General features: G+C 50.9%; 2 protein-coding genes across 5 annotated transcripts in view; one reads left to right on the top strand and one right to left on the bottom strand.

Annotated features, from left to right (window-relative positions):
• The window catches only part of LOC110510397 (uncharacterized protein KIAA0930 homolog), an 80,642-nt gene that overhangs the window by 13,732 nt on the left and 50,719 nt on the right, over positions 1 to 16,191 (top strand). For all 3 annotated transcript variants that reach the window (XM_036945494.1, XM_036945495.1, XM_036945493.1), the window contains one exon: positions 2,554 to 2,705. In XM_036945494.1, coding sequence (XP_036801389.1) covers positions 2,554 to 2,705 — 152 coding nt within the window. The remainder of the gene's footprint in view (positions 1 to 2,553; positions 2,706 to 16,191) is intronic.
• Positions 4,637 to 14,787, bottom strand: LOC110517730 (microfibril-associated glycoprotein 4). Of its 2 annotated transcripts, none has more exons than XM_036945497.1 (5): positions 14,635 to 14,787; positions 14,281 to 14,475; positions 8,513 to 8,609; positions 5,438 to 5,620; positions 4,637 to 4,986 (listed from the first exon to the last, which is right to left on the bottom strand). In XM_036945497.1, the coding sequence occupies exons 1-5, from the start codon at positions 14,638 to 14,640 to the stop codon at positions 4,751 to 4,753; spliced, it is 717 nt and encodes a 238-aa protein (XP_036801392.1). In that variant the 5' UTR covers positions 14,641 to 14,787; the 3' UTR covers positions 4,637 to 4,750. The 2 variants fall into 2 exon arrangements, with proteins under 2 accessions (XP_036801392.1, XP_036801393.1); XM_036945498.1 differs by lacking the exon at positions 4,637 to 4,986 and adding an exon at positions 5,262 to 5,311 and having other exon boundaries at positions 5,375 to 5,620.

Raw genomic sequence — 16,191 nt, 5'->3', positions numbered from 1 at the left:
ATTCACTCCTCGACTGAGGGACCTCACAGATAATTGTATGTGTGGGGGTACGGAGACGAGGTCGTCATTTAAAAAAATCATGCTAAACATTATTATTGCACACAGAGTGAGTCCATGCAACTTTATTATGTGACTTGTTAAGCAACATTTTGACTCCTGAACGTATTTAGGCTCCTTGACATAACAAATGGGGTTGAATACTTACTGACTGAAGATATTTCTGCTTTTCATTATGAATTAATTTGTAAAAAATGAAGAAATCTAAAAACGAAATTCCACTTTGGCATTGTGGAGTATCGTGTGTAGATCAGTGACCAGATAAAATGTCAATGTGATCCATTTCAAATGTCTGTAACACGACGACATGTGGAACAAGTCGAAGGGTGTGAGTACTTCCTGTAACACGACGACATGTGGAACAAGTCGAAGGGTGTGAGTACTTCCTGTAACACGACGACATGTGGAGCAAGTCGAAGGGTGTGAGTACTTCCTGTAACACGACGACATGTGGAACAAGTCGAAGGGTGTGAGTACTTCCTGTAACACGACGACATGTGGAACAAGTCGAAGGGTGTGAGTACTTCCTGTAACACGACGACATGTGGAGCAAGTCGAAGGGTGTGAGTACTTCCTGTAACACGACGAAATGTGGAACAAGTCGAAGGGTGTGAGTACTTCCTGTAACACGACGACATGTGGAACAAGTCGAAGGGTGTGAGTACTTCCTGTAACACGACGACATGTGGAACAAGTCGAAGGGTGTGAGTACTTCCTGTAACACGACGACATGTGGAACAAGTCGAAGGGTGTGAGTACTTCCTGTAACACGACGACATGTGGAACAAGTCGAAGGGTGTGAGTACTTCCTGTAACACGACGACATGTGGAACAAGTCGAAGGGTGTGAGTACTTCCTGTAACACGACGACATGTGGAGCAAGTCGAAGGGTGTGAGTACTTCCTGTAACACGACGACATGTGGAGCAAGTCGAAGGGTGTGAGTACTTCCTGTAACACGACGACATGTGGAGCAAGTCGAAGGGTGTGAGTACTTCCTGTAACACGACGACATGTGGAACAAGTCGAAGGGTGTGAGTACTTCCTGTAACACGACGACATGTGGAACAAGTCGAAGGGTGTGAGTACTTCCTGTAACACGACGACATGTGGAGCAAGTCGAAGGGTGTGAGTACTTCCTGTAACACGACGACATGTGGAACAAGTCGAAGGGTGTGAGTACTTCCTGTAACACGACGACATGTGGAACAAGTCGAAGGGTGTGAGTACTTCCTGTAACACGACGACATGTGGAACAAGTCGAAGGGTGTGAGTACTTCCTGTAACACGACGACATGTGGAACAAGTCGAAGGGTGTGAGTACTTCCTGTAACACGACGACATGTGGAGCAAGTCGAAGGGTGCGAGTACTTCCTGTAACACGACGACATGTGGAGCAAGTCGAAGGGTGCGAGTACTTCCTGTAACACGACGACATGTGGAGCAAGTCGAAGGGTGTGAGTACTTCCTGTAACACGACGACATGTGGAGCAAGTCGAAGGGTGTGAGTACTTCCTGTAACACGACGACATGTGGAACAAGTCGAAGGGTGTGAGTACTTCCTGTAACACGACGACATGTGGAGCAAGTCGAAGGGTGTGAGTACTTCCTGTAACACGACGACATGTGGAGCAAGTCGAAGGGTGTGAGTACTTCCTGTAACACGACGACATGTGGAGCAAGTCGAAGGGTGTGAGTACTTCCTGTAACACGACGACATGTGGAACAAGTCGAAGGGTGTGAGTACTTCCTGTAACACGACGACATGTGGAACAAGTCGAAGGGTGTGAGTACTTCCTGTAACACGACGACATGTGGAACAAGTCGAAGGGTGTGAGTACTTCCTGTAACACGACGACATGTGGAACAAGTCGAAGGGTGTGAGTACTTCCTGTAACACGACGACATGTGGAACAAGTCGAAGGGTGTGAGTACTTCCTGTAACACGACGACATGTGGAGCAAGTCGAAGGGTGTGAGTACTTCCTGTAACACGACGACATGTGGAGCAAGTCGAAGGGTGTGAGTACTTCCTGTAACACGACGACATGTGGAACAAGTCGAAGGGTGTGAGTACTTCCTGTAACACGACGACATGTGGAACAAGTCGAAGGGTGTGAGTACTTCCTGTAACACGACGACATGTGGAACAAGTCGAAGGGTGTGAGTACTTCCTGTAACACGACGACATGTGGAACAAGTCGAAGGGTGTGAGTACTTCCTGTATGGATGCCGTTTAGGATGGACAGTAGAGGTCGAAAAATCCTAATCGGTCGACCTCTAATGGAAAGCCTGAGATTTAACATCTCCTCCAGTTCATCTCACTGAGGACCAAAGCCAATAGCCACCTAGACGTATTACAGTAGACCGTTTGTCTTCGAGTTTACTGTAAATCAGGAGTGGCCCGGGTCCCGTCTTCCTCTTGCTCTGATAACTGTGATAGGACCGTTCCAGGGTGTTTTAAGGTCTGACCTCTGACCTCTGTGTTTTTGATCCAGGGTGTTTTAAGGACGACCGCATCGTGTTCTGGACATGGATGTTCTCCACGTACTTCATGGAGAAGCTGTCGCCGCGGGAACAGGACGACATGTTGTTTTACGTCCGCAGGAAGCTGTCATACGTCAGCCCCGACCAATCAGAGGGCAAGAAGGTGAGTGAGTGAGACGGTCTCTGGCAGAAGTTGTTTTCCCTTCACCTCAGTGTGTGTGTGTGGTTTGTTACTGTTGCTCTGGGACACAGTATAGTACAGTGTGTGTGGTGTGTTACTGTTGCTCTGGGACACAGTATAGTACAGTGTGTGTGGTGTGTTACTGTTACTCTGGGACACAGTATAGTACAGTGTGTGTGTGTGGTGTGTTACTGTTGCTCTGGGACACAGTATAGTACAGTGTGTGTGGTGTTACTGTTGCTCTGGGATACAGTATAGTACAGTGTGTGTGGTGTGTTACTGTTGCTCTGGGACACAGTATAGTACAGTGTGTGTGGTGTGTTACTGTTGCTCTGGGACACAGTATAGTACAGTGTGTGTGTGTGGTGTGTTACTGTTGCTCTGGGACACAGTATAGTACAGTGTGTGTGGTGTGTTACTGTTGCTCTGGGACACAGTATAGTACAGTGTGTGTGGTGTGTTACTGTTGCTCTGGGACACAGTATAGTACAGTGTGTGTGTGTGGTGTGTTACTGTTGCTCTGGGACACAGTATAGTACAGTGTGTGTGTGTGGTGTGTTACTGTTGCTCTGGGACACAGTATAGTACAGTGTGTGTGTGTGGTGTGTTACTGTTGCTCTGGGACACAGTATAGTACAGTGTGTGTGGTGTGTTACTGTTCCTCTGGGCCCTGAGTACCAGGCCATTAGGACCTGACGGAGGGACAATAGAGCCCTGAGTACCAGGCCATTAGGACCTGGCGGAGGGACAATAGAGCCCTGAGTACCAGGCCATTAGGACCTGATGGAGAGACAATAGAGCCCTGAGTACCAGGCCATTAGGACCTGATGGAGGGACAATAGAGCCCTGAGTACCAGGCCATTAGGACATGATGGAGGGACACTAGAGCACTGAGTACCAGGCCATTAGGACCTGACGGAGGGACAATAGAGCCCTGAGTACCAGGCCATTAGGACCTGACGGAGGGACAATAGAGCCCTGAGTACCAGGCCATTAGGACCTGATGGAGGGACAATAGAGCCCTGAGTACCAGGCCATTAGGACATGATAGAGGGACACTAGAGCACTGAGTACCAGGCCATTAGGACCTGATGGAGGGACAATGGAGACCTGAGTACCAGGCCATTAGGACCTGATTGGTGTGTAGTCAGTTGGGTTCTTCCAAGGACCAGGCCGTTAGGACCTGATTGATTGGTGTGTAGTCAGTTGGGTTCTACGAAGGACCAGGCCGTTAGTGACCTGATTGGTGTGTAGTCAGTTGGGTTCTACCAAGGACCAGGCCGTTAGGACCTGATTGGTGTGTAGTCAGTTGGGTTCTACCAAGGACCAGGCCGTTAGGACCTGATTGGTGTGTAGTCAGTTGGGTTCTACCAAGGACCAGGCCGTTAGTGACCTGATTGGTGCATAGTCAGTTGGGTGTAACCGCCATGTCCAGAGTTAATTAAAGGAGATGGAAGTTGACTCAGCAGGAATGTGACTGTGGTCTTGACTCATGACTGCCGATGTGGCGGTAATATGGGCACCACAACAGCCCCAGACACAAATAGCAGTATAGGAACGAGTCAACAGCATGATTTGGGTTTAACAGAATATGAGCTATGAAAAGCAGCATTTTTCACGCAACAGTTTTTAGTTTTATAGGACAACTGACTGAGATCAATCTGTGCATAGAATGGAAGACATTTGCATGTTTTAATTATATTAGATAGATTATAATTACATTCTTGGGGTTCTGAGATAGTAAAAGCATGCGAGGTATAGTCGCATCAAAGGGTGTGTTAAATGGGGTGGTCAATTTATTCCGAACCACAGGTGAGTGAGAGGCACAGGAGGTTGATGGCACCGTAATTGCGGAGGACGGGCTCGTGGTACTGACTGTAGCGTAATAGCTAAAATAGTATCAAATGCATCAAAAATGGTTTACATTTTAATGCCATGTGTTTGATGCCATTCCATTCGCTCTGTTCCAGCCATTATTCTGCAGTTCATATAACCATGTTTTAACTAAAGGACTTTGTGAAGGACCTTCACAGGTTCACAGGCCTAATCTTCATGGATATGGCTTTCACAGAGTAGAAGGTCTTCCATCCCCTCCAGTTGACTCCAATCTGTGAGTTCAATCCCCATGTATAAAGACCGTTTGGGTTTGAGAAGTAACACTCGTTGTACCAGTAACCTCCGACCGCGTTGACTGCACAGTTGATTTCCTGGTCTCGGTCGAAGGTGGAGAACTTCATACCGCTGTGATAGGTGAGAGAGTCCCCTTGGTTCAAGCAGGAAACACAGGTCAGATGTTATGTAACCTATCAGAGCCCTGGTCAAAATCAGTCTACTATGTCACAGTATGATCTAGGACCAGCCCCCGCCGTCATTTCTATGTAATACTATTCATTATGATCTCTAATAAACTGATCCCAGATCAGCTCTAAGATGGTGTATCTGTACGCCCCCCCCCCCCCCCCCCCCCCCCCTGTCCTTTCTATGTAATACTATTCATTATGATCTCCAATAAACTGATCCCAGATCAGCTTGTATCAGATCAGGTTGTATTCACTAGGAATCAAACAGAACCGAATGAGGGAACTTAGCTGAACTCTGGACTAATGAATACAGCCCAGATGTTTCTCTAATGAAGTTTAAACTGTTCTCACCTGAACTCTGGACTAATGAATACAGCCCAGATGTTTCTCTAAGGAAGTTTAAACTGTTCTCACCTGCTCCTCCGTCTTTAAAGCCAGTAACCTGGAGTTTGTAGCCATCCAGTTCAGGATCTGTGACTTTGGGAGAGATGGCGAAGGAGGAGTAGAAAGCGTAGGCTTTCTGTCCGTCAAAGTCCTCCATGTCCACCCTCAACTCGTAATTCTTTTTCAGGGTCAGGAGGTAGATGGTGTCCAGACCTGCATCGAACAGACGAGAGGGGAACCTTTTTTAGAACAGAGATATTCAACTGTTACCCCTTACCAGGTTCACAGGCTGCTGGTTTTCTCTTCTACCTGGTAATTAATACCTGGTGTCCCAGGTCTAAACCAGTCCCTGAGGAAGAGGAACAATGTGAAAACATGTAGTGGCGCTGGCGTCGAGGTCAAGAGTTGAGTTTTTAAAAGGATCTCTATTTCTATCATGCAGATGTCTTCGGTCAGCAAGGAAAGTCATGTCTTCGGTCAGCAAGGGAGAGTCATGTCTTCGGTCAGCAAGGGAGAGTCATGTCTTCGGTCAGCAAGGGAGAGTCATGTCTTCGGTCAGCAAGGAGAGTCATGTCTTCGGTCAGCAAGGGAGAGTCATGTCTTCGGTCAGCAAGGGAGAGTCATGTCTTCGGTCAGCAAGGGAGAGTCATGTCTTCGGTCAGCAAGGGAGAGTCATGTCTTCGGTCAGCAAGGGAGAGTCATGTCTTCGGTCAGCAAGGGAGAGTCATGTCTTCGGTCAGCAAGGGAGAGTCATGTCTTCGGTCAGCAAGGGAGAGTCATGTCTTCGGTCAGCAAGGGAGAGTCATGTCTTCGGTCAGCAAGGAGAGTCATGTCTTCGGTCAGCAAGGGAGAGTCATGTCTTCGGTCAGCAAGGAGAGTCATGTCTTCGGTCAGCAAGGGAGAGTCATGTCTTCGGTCAGCAAGGGAGAGTCATGTCTTCGGTCAGCAAGGGAGAGTCATGTCTTCGGTCAGCAAGGAGAGTCATGTCTTCGGTCAGCAAGGGAGAGTCATGTCTTCGGTCAGCAAGGGAGAGTCATGTCTTCGGTCAGCAAGGGAGAGTCATGTCTTCGGTCAGCAAGGGAGAGTCATGTCTTCGGTCAGCAAGGGAGAGTCATGTCTTCGGTCAGCAAGGGAGAGTCATGTCTTCGGTCAGCAAGGGAGAGTCATGTCTTCGGTCAGCAAGGGAGAGTCATGTCTTCGGTCAGCAAGGAGAGTCATGTCTTCGGGCAGCACGGGAAAGTCATGTCTTCGGGCAGCACGGGAAAGTCATGTCTTCGGTCAGCACGGGAAAGTCATGTCTTCGGTCAGCACGGGAAAGTCATGTCTTCGGTCAGCACGGGAAAGTCATGTCTTCGGTCAGCACGGGAAAGTCATGTCTTCGGTCAGCACGGGAAAGTCATGTCTTCGGTCAGCACGGGAAAGTCATGTCTTCGGTCAGCACGGGAAAGTCATGTCTTCGGTCAGCACGGGAAAGTCATGTCTTCGGTCAGCACGGGAAAGTCATGTCTTCGGTCAGCACGGGAAAGTCATGTCTTCGGTCAGAACAGAGAGTCATGTCTTCGGTCAGCACAGAGAGTCATGTCTTCGGTCAGCACAGAGAGTCATGTCTTCGGTCAGCACAGAGAGTCATGTCTTCGGTCAGCACAGAGAGTCATGTCTTCGGTCAGCACGGGAGAGTCATGTCTTCGGTCAGCACGGGAGAGTCATGTCTTCGGGCAGCACGGGAGAGTCATGTCTTCGGGCAGCACGGGAAAGTCATGTCTTCGGGCAGCACGGGAAAGTCATGTCTTCGGGCAGCACGGGAAAGTCATGTCTTCGGTCAGCACGGGAAAGTCATGTCTTCGGTCAGCACGGGAAAGTCATGTCTTCGGTCAGCACGGGAAAGTCATGTCTTCGGTCAGCACGGGAAAGTCATGTCTTCGGTCAGCACGGGAAAGTCATGTCTTCGGTCAGCACGGGAAAGTCATGTCTTCGGTCAGCACGGGAAAGTCATGTCTTCGGTCAGCACGGGAAAGTCATGTCTTCGGTCAGCACGGGAAAGTCATGTCTTCGGTCAGCACGGGAAAGTCATGTCTTCGGTCAGCACGGGAAAGTCATGTCTTCGGTCAGCACGGGAAAGTCATGTCTTCGGTCAGCACGGGAAAGTCATGTCTTCGGTCAGCACGGGAAAGTCATGTCTTCGGTCAGCACGGGAAAGTCATGTCTTCGGTCAGCACGGGAAAGTCATGTCTTCGGTCAGCACGGGAAAGTCATGTCTTCGGTCAGCACAGAGAGTCATGTCTTCGGTCAGCACAGAGAGTCATGTCTTCGGTCAGCACAGAGGGTCATGTCTTCGGTCAGCACAGGAAAGTCATGTCTTCGGTCAGCACAGGAAAGTCATGTCTTCGGTCAGCACAGAGAGTCATGTCTTCGGTCAGCACAGCTTGCTTCATTTTTTTTGTATATACTGTACCAGTCAAAAGATTGGTACTGTTGGAAAATAAATTCCAGGTGAAGCTGGTTGAGAGAATGCCGAGAGTGAACAAAGCTGTCATCAAGGCAAAAGGGTGGCTACCTTGAAGAATCTCAAATATAAAATATATTTTGATGTAACACTTTTTTTTGGTTACTACCAGATTCCATGTGTGTTATTTCATAGTTTTGAGGTCTTCACTATTATTCTACAATGTAGAAAATAGTAGAAAATAAAGAAAAACCCTGGAATGAGTAGATGTGCCCAAACTCTTGACTGGAAGTGAATATATTAAGTGAATATATTTAATTAAGTGACTATATTAATTTAGTGAATATATTTTTGTACATGTTATTTTTTAACTGCTTTGGAGTAGTGTGGGAGGTTGCTTTTCTAGACGCACTGGTTTTACACACCGACTAAAGGGGATTGGTCCTGTTGTGATTTGGCCTTGTTGTGATTTGGCCCTGTTGTGATTTGGTCCTGTTGTGATTTGGCCTTGTTGCGATTGGTCCTGCCTAACTACTGACCGTCACAACAACATCACTATAACAGAGAAGTCAATTTAACAACCCAATGATTAATTTATATTATCCAGGGTTTTTCCATGGATGATCTGTCCTTGATGAGGCTTTTTGAAAGAAGTCCTTTACCCAGCCAGTACTCTCCTGCTGCGTGTCCAAAGCCGTTCTTGTACTGGTCCCATCCTCTGTAGAAGTTCACTGTTCCATCCATCCTCCTCTGAAACACCTGGAAGGAGGGGGAGAGAAGAGAAGGGGAGAGGAGAAATTGTAAGCATCTAGGCCATGTCGTCAAGTACTGACTCAGGAGAATTCAGTACCAACGGTTGATCAGACCTCTAATCTGGCAGACTAGTATGGTCTGGAGGGGTTGATGCTGACTCTAGTCTGGTCTGGAGCGGTTGATGCTGACTAGTATGGTCTGGAGGGGTTGAGGCTGACTCTAGTCTGGTCTGGAGGGGTTGAGGCTGACTCTAGTCTGGTCTGGAGGGGTTGAGGCTGACTCTAGTCTGGTCTGGAGGGGTTGAGGCTGACTCTAGTCTGGTCTGGAGGGGTTGAGGCTGACTCTAGTCTGGTCTGGAGGGGTTGAGGCTGACTCTAGTCTGGTCTGGAGGGGTTGAGGCTGACTCTAGTCTGGTCTGGAGGGGTTGAGGCTGACTCTAGTCTGGTCTGGAGGGGTTGATGCTGACTCTAGTCTGGTCTGGAGGGGTTGATGCTGACTCTAGTCTGGTCTGGAGCGGTTGATGCTGACTAGTATGGTCTGGAGGGGTTGAGGCTGACTCTAGTCTGGTCTGGAGGGGTTGAGGCTGACTCTAGTCTGGTCTGGAGCGGTTGATGCTGACTAGTATGGTCTGGAGGGGTTGAGGCTGACTCTAGTCTGGTCTGGAGGGGTTGAGGCTGACTCTAGTCTGGTCTGGAGGGGTTGAGGCTGACTCTAGTCTGGTCTGGAGGGGTTGAGGCTGACTCTAGTCTGGTCTGGAGGGGTTGAGGCTGACTCTAGTCTGGTCTGGAGGGGTTGATGCTGACTCTAGTCTGGTCTGGAGCGGTTGATGCTGACTAGTATGGTCTGGAGGGGTTGAGGCTGACTCTAGTCTGGTCTGGAGGGGTTGAGGCTGACTCTAGTATGGTCTGGAGGGGTTGATGCTGACTCTAGTCTGGTCTGGAGGGGTTGATGCTGACTCTAGTCTGGTCTGGAGGGGTTGATGCTGACTCTAGTCTGGTCTGGAGGGCTTGATGCTGACTCTAGTCTGGTCTGGAGGGGTTGATGCTGACTCTAGTCTGGTCTGGAGGGGTTGATGCTGACTAGTATGGTCTGGAGGGGTTGATGCTGACTCTAGTCTGGTCTGGAGGGGTTGAGGCTGACTCTAGTCTGGTCTGGAGGGGTTGATGCTGACTCTAGTCTGGTCTGGAGGGGTTGAGGCTGACTCTAGTCTGGTCTGGAGCGGTTGATGCTGACTCTAGTCTGGTCTGGAGGGGTTGAGGCTGACTCTAGTCTGGTCTGGAGGGGTTGAGGCTGACTCTAGTCTGGTCTGGAGGGGTTGAGGCTGACTCTAGTCTGGTCTGGAGGGGTTGAGGCTGACTCTAGTCTGGTCTGGAGGGGTTGAGGCTGACTCTAGTCTGGTCTGGAGGGGTTGATGCTGACTCTAGTCTGGTCTGGAGGGGTTGATGCTGACTCTAGTCTGGTCTGGAGCGGTTGATGCTGACTAGTATGGTCTGGAGGGGTTGAGGCTGACTCTAGTCTGGTCTGGAGGGGTTGAGGCTGACTCTAGTATGGTCTGGAGGGGTTGATGCTGACTCTAGTATGGTCTGGAGGGGTTGATGCTGACTAGTCTGGTCTGGAGGGGTTGATGCTGACTCTAGTCTGGTCTGGAGGGGTTGATGCTGACTCTAGTCTGGTCTGGAGCGGTTGATGCTGACTAGTATGGTCTGGAGGGGTTGAGGCTGACTCTAGTCTGGTCTGGAGGGGTTGAGGCTGACTCTAGTCTGGTCTGGAGGGGTTGATGCTGACTAGTATGGTCTGGAGGGGTTGATGCTGACTCTAGTCTGGTCTGGAGGGGTTGAGGCTGACTCTAGTCTGGTCTGGAGGGGTTGAGGCTGACTCTAGTCTGGTCTGGAGGAGTTGAGGCTGACTCTAGTCTGGTCTGGAGGGGTTGAGGCTGACTCTAGTCTGGTCTGGAGGGGTTGATGCTGACTCTAGTCTGGTCTGGAGGGGTTGATGCTGACTCTAGTCTGGTCTGGAGGGGTTGAGGCTGACTCTAGTCTGGTCTGGAGGGTTGATGCTGACTCTAGTCTGGTCTGGAGCGGTTGATGCTGACTAGTATGGTCTGGAGGGGTTGAGGCTGACTCTAGTCTGGTCTGGAGGGGTTGATGCTGACTCTAGTCTGGTCTGGAGGGGTTGATGCTGACTCTAGTCTGGTCTGGAGGGGTTGAGGCTGACTCTAGTCTGGTCTGGAGGGGTTGAGGCTGACTCTAGTCTGGTCTGGAGGGGTTGAGGCTGACTCTAGTATGGTCTGGAGGGGTTGATGCCGACTCTAGTCTGGTCTGGAGGGGTTGAGGCTGACTCTAGTCTGGTCTGGAGGGGTTGAGGCTGACTCTAGTCTGGTCTGGAGGGGTTGATGCTGACTCTAGTCTGGTCTGGAGGGGTTGAGGCTGACTCTAGTCTGGTCTGGAGCGGTTGATGCTGACTAGTATGGTCTGGAGGGGTTGAGGCTGACTCTAGTCTGGTCTGGAGGGGTTGAGGCTGACTCTAGTCTGGTCTGGAGGGGTTGATGCTGACTAGTATGGTCTGGAGGGGTTGATGCTGACTCTAGTCTGGTCTGGAGGGGCTGACTAGTCTGGTCTGAAGGGGTTGATGCTGACTAGTCTGGTCTGGAGGGGTTGAGGCTGACTCTAGTCTGGTCTGGAGGGGTTGATGCTGACTCTAGTCTGGTCTGGAGGGGTTGAGGCTGACTCTAGTCTGGTCTGGAGGGGTTGATGCTGACTCTAGTCTGGTCTGGAGGGGTTGATGCTGACTCTAGTATGGTCTGGAGGGGTTGATGCTGACTCTAGTCTGGTCTGGAGGGGTTGAGGCTGACTCTAGTCTGGTCTGGAGGGGTTGATGCTGACTCTAGTCTGGTCTGGAGGGGTTGAGGCTGACTCTAGTCTGGTCTGGGGGGGTTGATGCTGACTCTAGTCTGGTCTGGAGGGGTTGAGGCTGACTCTAGTCTGGTCTGGAGGGGTTGAGGCTGACTAGTCTGGTCTGGAGGGGTTGATGCTGACTAGTCTGGTCTGGAGGGGTTGAGGCTGACTCTAGTCTGGTCTGGAGGGGTTGATGCTGACTCTAGTCTGGTCTGGAGGGGTTGAGGCTGACTCTAGTCTGGTCTGGAGGGGTTGATGCTGACTCTAGTCTGGTCTGGAGGGGTTGAGGCTGACTAGTCTGGTCTGGAGGGGTTGATGCTGACTCTAGTCTGGTCTGGAGGGGTTGAGGCTGACTCTAGTCTGGTCTGGAGGGGTTGAGGCTGACTCTAGTCTGGTCTGGAGGGGTTGAGGCTGACTCTAGTCTGGTCTGGAGGGGTTGATGCTGACTCTAGTCTGGTCTGGAGGGGTTGATGCTGACTCTAGTATGGTCTGGAGGGGTTGATGCTGACTCTAGTCTGGTCTGGAGGGGTTGAGGCTGACTCTAGTCTGGTCTGGAGGGGTTGAGGCTGACTCTAGTCTGGTCTGGAGGGGTTGATGCTGACTCTAGTATGGTCTGGAGGGGTTGATGCCGACTCTAGTCTGGTCTGGAGGGGTTGAGGCTGACTCTAGTCTGGTCTGGAGGGGTTGAGGCTGACTCTAGTCTGGTCTGGAGGGGTTGAGGCTGACTCTAGTCTGGTCTGGAGGGGTTGATGCTGACTCTAGTCTGGTCTGGAGGGGTTGAGGCTGACTCTAGTCTGGTCTGGAGGGGTTGATGCTGACTCTAGTCTGGTCTGGAGGGGTTGAGGCTGACTCTAGTCTGGTCTGGGGGGGTTGATGCTGACTCTAGTCTGGTCTGGAGGGGTTGAGGCTGACTCTAGTCTGGTCTGGAGGGGTTGAGGCTGACTAGTCTGGTCTGGAGGGGTTGATGCTGACTAGTCTGGTCTGGAGGGGTTGAGGCTGACTCTAGTCTGGTCTGGAGGGGTTGATGCTGACTCTAGTCTGGTCTGGAGGGGTTGAGGCTGACTCTAGTCTGGTCTGGAGGGGTTGATGCTGACTCTAGTCTGGTCTGGAGGGGTTGATGCTGACTCTAGTATGGTCTGGAGGGGTTGATGCTGACTCTAGTCTGGTCTGGAGGGGTTGATGCTGACTCTAGTCTGGTCTGGAGGGGTTGAGGCTGACTCTAGTCTGGTCTGGAGGGGTTGAGGCTGACTCTAGTCTGGTCTGGAGGGGTTGATGCTGACTCTAGTATGGTCTGGAGGGGTTGATGCTGACTCTAGTCTGGTCTGGAGTGGTTGAGGCTGACTCTAGTCTGGTCTTGAGGGGTTGATGCTGACTCTAGTCTGGTCTGGAGGGGTTGAGGCTGACTCTAGTCTGGTCTGGAGGGGTTGATGCTGACTCTAGTCTGGTCTGGAGGGGTTGAGGCTGACTAGTCTGGTCTGGGGGGGTTGATGCTGACTCTAGTCTGGTCTGGAGGGGTTGAGGCTGACTCTAGTCTGGTCTGGAGGGGTTGAGGCTGACTAGTCTGGTCTGGAGGGGTTGATGCTGACTAGTCTGGTCTGGAGGGGTTGAGGCTGACTCTAGTCTGGTCTGGAGGGGTTGATGCTGACTCTAGTCTGGTCTGGAGGGGTTGAGGCTGACTCTAGTCTGGTCTGGAGGGGTTGATGCTGACTCTAGTCTGGTCTGGAGGGGTTGAGGCTGACTAGTCTGGTCTGGAGGGGTTGATGCTGACTCTAGTCTGGAGGGGTTGAGGCTGACTCTAGTCTGGTCTGGAGGGGTTGAGGCTGACTCTAGTCTGGTCTGGAGGGGTTGAGGCTGACTCTAGTCTGGTCTGGAGGGGTTGATGCTGACTAGTATGGTCTGGAGGGGTTGATGCTGACTCTAGTCTGGTCTGGAGGGGTTGAGGCTGACTCTAGTCTGGTCTGGAGGGGTTGAGGCTGACTCTAGTCTGGTCTGGAGGGGTTGATGCTGACTCTAGTCTGGTCTGGAGGGGTTGATGCTGACTCTAGTATGGTCTGGAGGGGTTGATGCTGACTCTAGTCTGGTCTGGAGGGGTTGAGGCTGACTCTAGTCTGGTCTGGAGGGGTTGATGCTGACTCTAGTCTGGTCTGGAGGGGTTGAGGCTGACTCTAGTCTGGTCTGGAGGGGTTGATGCTGACTCTAGTCTGGTCTGGAGGGGTTGAGGCTGACTCTAGTCTGGTCTGGAGGGGTTGATGCTGACTGTAGTCTGGTCTGGAGGGGTTGAGGCTGACTCTAGTCTGGTCTGGAGGGGTTGAGGCTGACTAGTCTGGTCTGGAGGGGTTGATGCTGACTAGTCTGGTCTGGAGGGGTTGAGGCTGACTCTAGTCTGGTCTGGAGGGGTTGATGCTGACTCTAGTCTGGTCTGGAGGGGTTGAGGCTGACTCTAGTCTGGTCTGGAGGGGTTGATGCTGACTCTAGTCTGGTCTGGAGGGGTTGAGGCTGACTCTAGTCTGGTCTGGAGGGGTTGATGCTGACTCTAGTCTGGTCTGGAGGGGTTGAGGCTGACTCTAGTCTGGTCTGGAGGGGTTGATGCTGACTCTAGTCTGGTCTGGAGGGGTTGAGGCTGACTCTAGTCTGGTCTGGAGGGGTTGAGGCTGACTCTAGTCTGGTCTGGAGGGGTTGAGGCTGACTAGTATGGTCTGGAGGGGTTGAGGCCGACTCTAGTCTGGTCTGAACACTGGTTATGTACTCCGTTTAAATAGTTTCCTACTAGGTGACCTACTCACAGTCCATTTCCCTCCGTCGGTGTCCATATCACAGTAGACGTATCGAGGAGAGTTGGGTCCAGCAGGGTACATCCTGTAGACACCACTGGTCTTAGAGCCGTTGTTGTAGATATCAGCACAGTCCAGAGGCTGGAACATCAGCCCCTTAGAATGAACTGCTACTGACAGCAGCAAAACATGGAGAATCCTCAGGGCCTGGAACACAGAGAGCCTATTAAATGTGGATGTATTTTATGTCATTCCATGTGTGAAACATAATAATTTTCTGCTCAATATATGGAAATGTGTGTGTTTACATATAAACAGTCTGTAGTGGTAAAATGTTTCAGTTGTAAAATGAAGCCTTCAACTTACATGCATTGTTGGGACGGTTAGCTGTCTTTTTCCAGTTGGTTTTCAGCCCGACAAGAAAAATAATGTGCTTGTGACTCTTATCCATCCTTTTTGTGTTCTTTTTAGAAGGGGTGGGTTGATCATGATTGGCTGATTTATTATCAGGGAAGCAAACACGATTTCACAATATGGACATTTCCACTTCTGTAGTTTCCTGGACTCTGTCTTTTTAAACACAGTTTATCTTCTGTCCATATAGCCTAAGTTTTCTCCATGTTACACCATAACGTGTGTACTCTACTTTTCTGCTCATATTTTGTTAGACAATTGTTGAATGTTGTTTACACAGTCTGTTTCCCGTCGGGTTCCCTATCGCGGTCCGTTTCCCTCCCGTCGGGTTCCCTATCGCGGTCCGTTTCCCTCCCGTCGGGTTCCCTATCGCGGTCCCTTTCCCTCCCGTCAGGTTCCCTATCGCGGTCAGGTTCCATATCGCGGTCCGTTTCCCTCCCGTCAGGTTCCCTATCGCGGTCCCTTTCCCTCCCGTCAGGTTCCCTATCGCGGTCCCTTTCCCTCCCGTCAGGTTCCCTATCGCGGTCCCTTTCCCTCCCGTCAGGTTCCCTATCGCGGTCCCTTTCCCTCCCGTCAGGTTCCCTATCGCGGTCCCTTTCCCTCCCGTCAGGTTCCCTATCGCGGTCCCTTTCCCTCCCGTCAGGTTCCCTATCGCGGTCCCTTTCCCTCCCGTCAGGTTCCCTATCGCGGTCCCTTTCCCTCCCGTCAGGTTCCCTATCGCGGTCCCTTTCCCTCCCGTCAGGTTCCCTATCGCGGTCCCTTTCCCTCCCTTCAGGTTCCCTATCGCGGTCCCTTTCCCTCCCGTCAGGTTCCCTATCGCGGTCCCTTTCCCTCCCGTCAGGTTCCCAGTCCGTTAGTCTATAAAAGGCTGTTAACAGATGCAGTAGAAGAATGAAAGTAGTTGTTACGATTTCAAAGTTCTGCTCAGGGTGTTCTTCGCTTTCTAAACATCCTGACACTGTTAACAACATTTAGAATTTTTTGATTAAAAATGTAGTAAGTACTCTGCAAAACTCTTTAAAAAATGTTGGCAAGTCGGTTAAGAACAAATTCTTATTTAGGCTGTTCAGGGGCAGAACGACAGATTTTTATCTTGTCAGCTCGGGGATTCCATCTTGCTACCTTCTGGTTCCAAGTCCAACGCTCTAACCACTAGGCTACCTGCTGGTTACTAGTCCAACGCTCTAACCACTAGGCTACCTTCTGGTTCCAAGTCCAACGCTCTAACCACTAGGCTACCTGCTCTAACCACTAGGCTACCTGCTGGTTCCAAGTCCAATGCTCTAACCACTAGGCTACCTTCTGGTTACTGGTCCAACACTCTAACCACTAGGCTACCTGCTCTAACCACTAGGCTACCTGCTGGTTCCAAGTCCAATGCTCTAACCACTAGGCTACCTTCTGGTTACTGGTCCAACACTCTAACCACTAGGCTACCTGCTCTAACCACTAGGCTACCTGCTGGTTACTAGTCCAACGCTCTAACCACTAGGCTACCTGCTGGTTCCA

This window comes from Oncorhynchus mykiss, chromosome 15 (assembly GCF_013265735.2).
Source record: "Oncorhynchus mykiss isolate Arlee chromosome 15, USDA_OmykA_1.1, whole genome shotgun sequence".
Lineage (NCBI taxonomy): Eukaryota > Metazoa > Chordata > Actinopteri > Salmoniformes > Salmonidae > Oncorhynchus > Oncorhynchus mykiss.
Note: the sequence above shows the minus strand (reverse complement) of the source record. Positions and strands in the feature narration are given on the sequence as shown.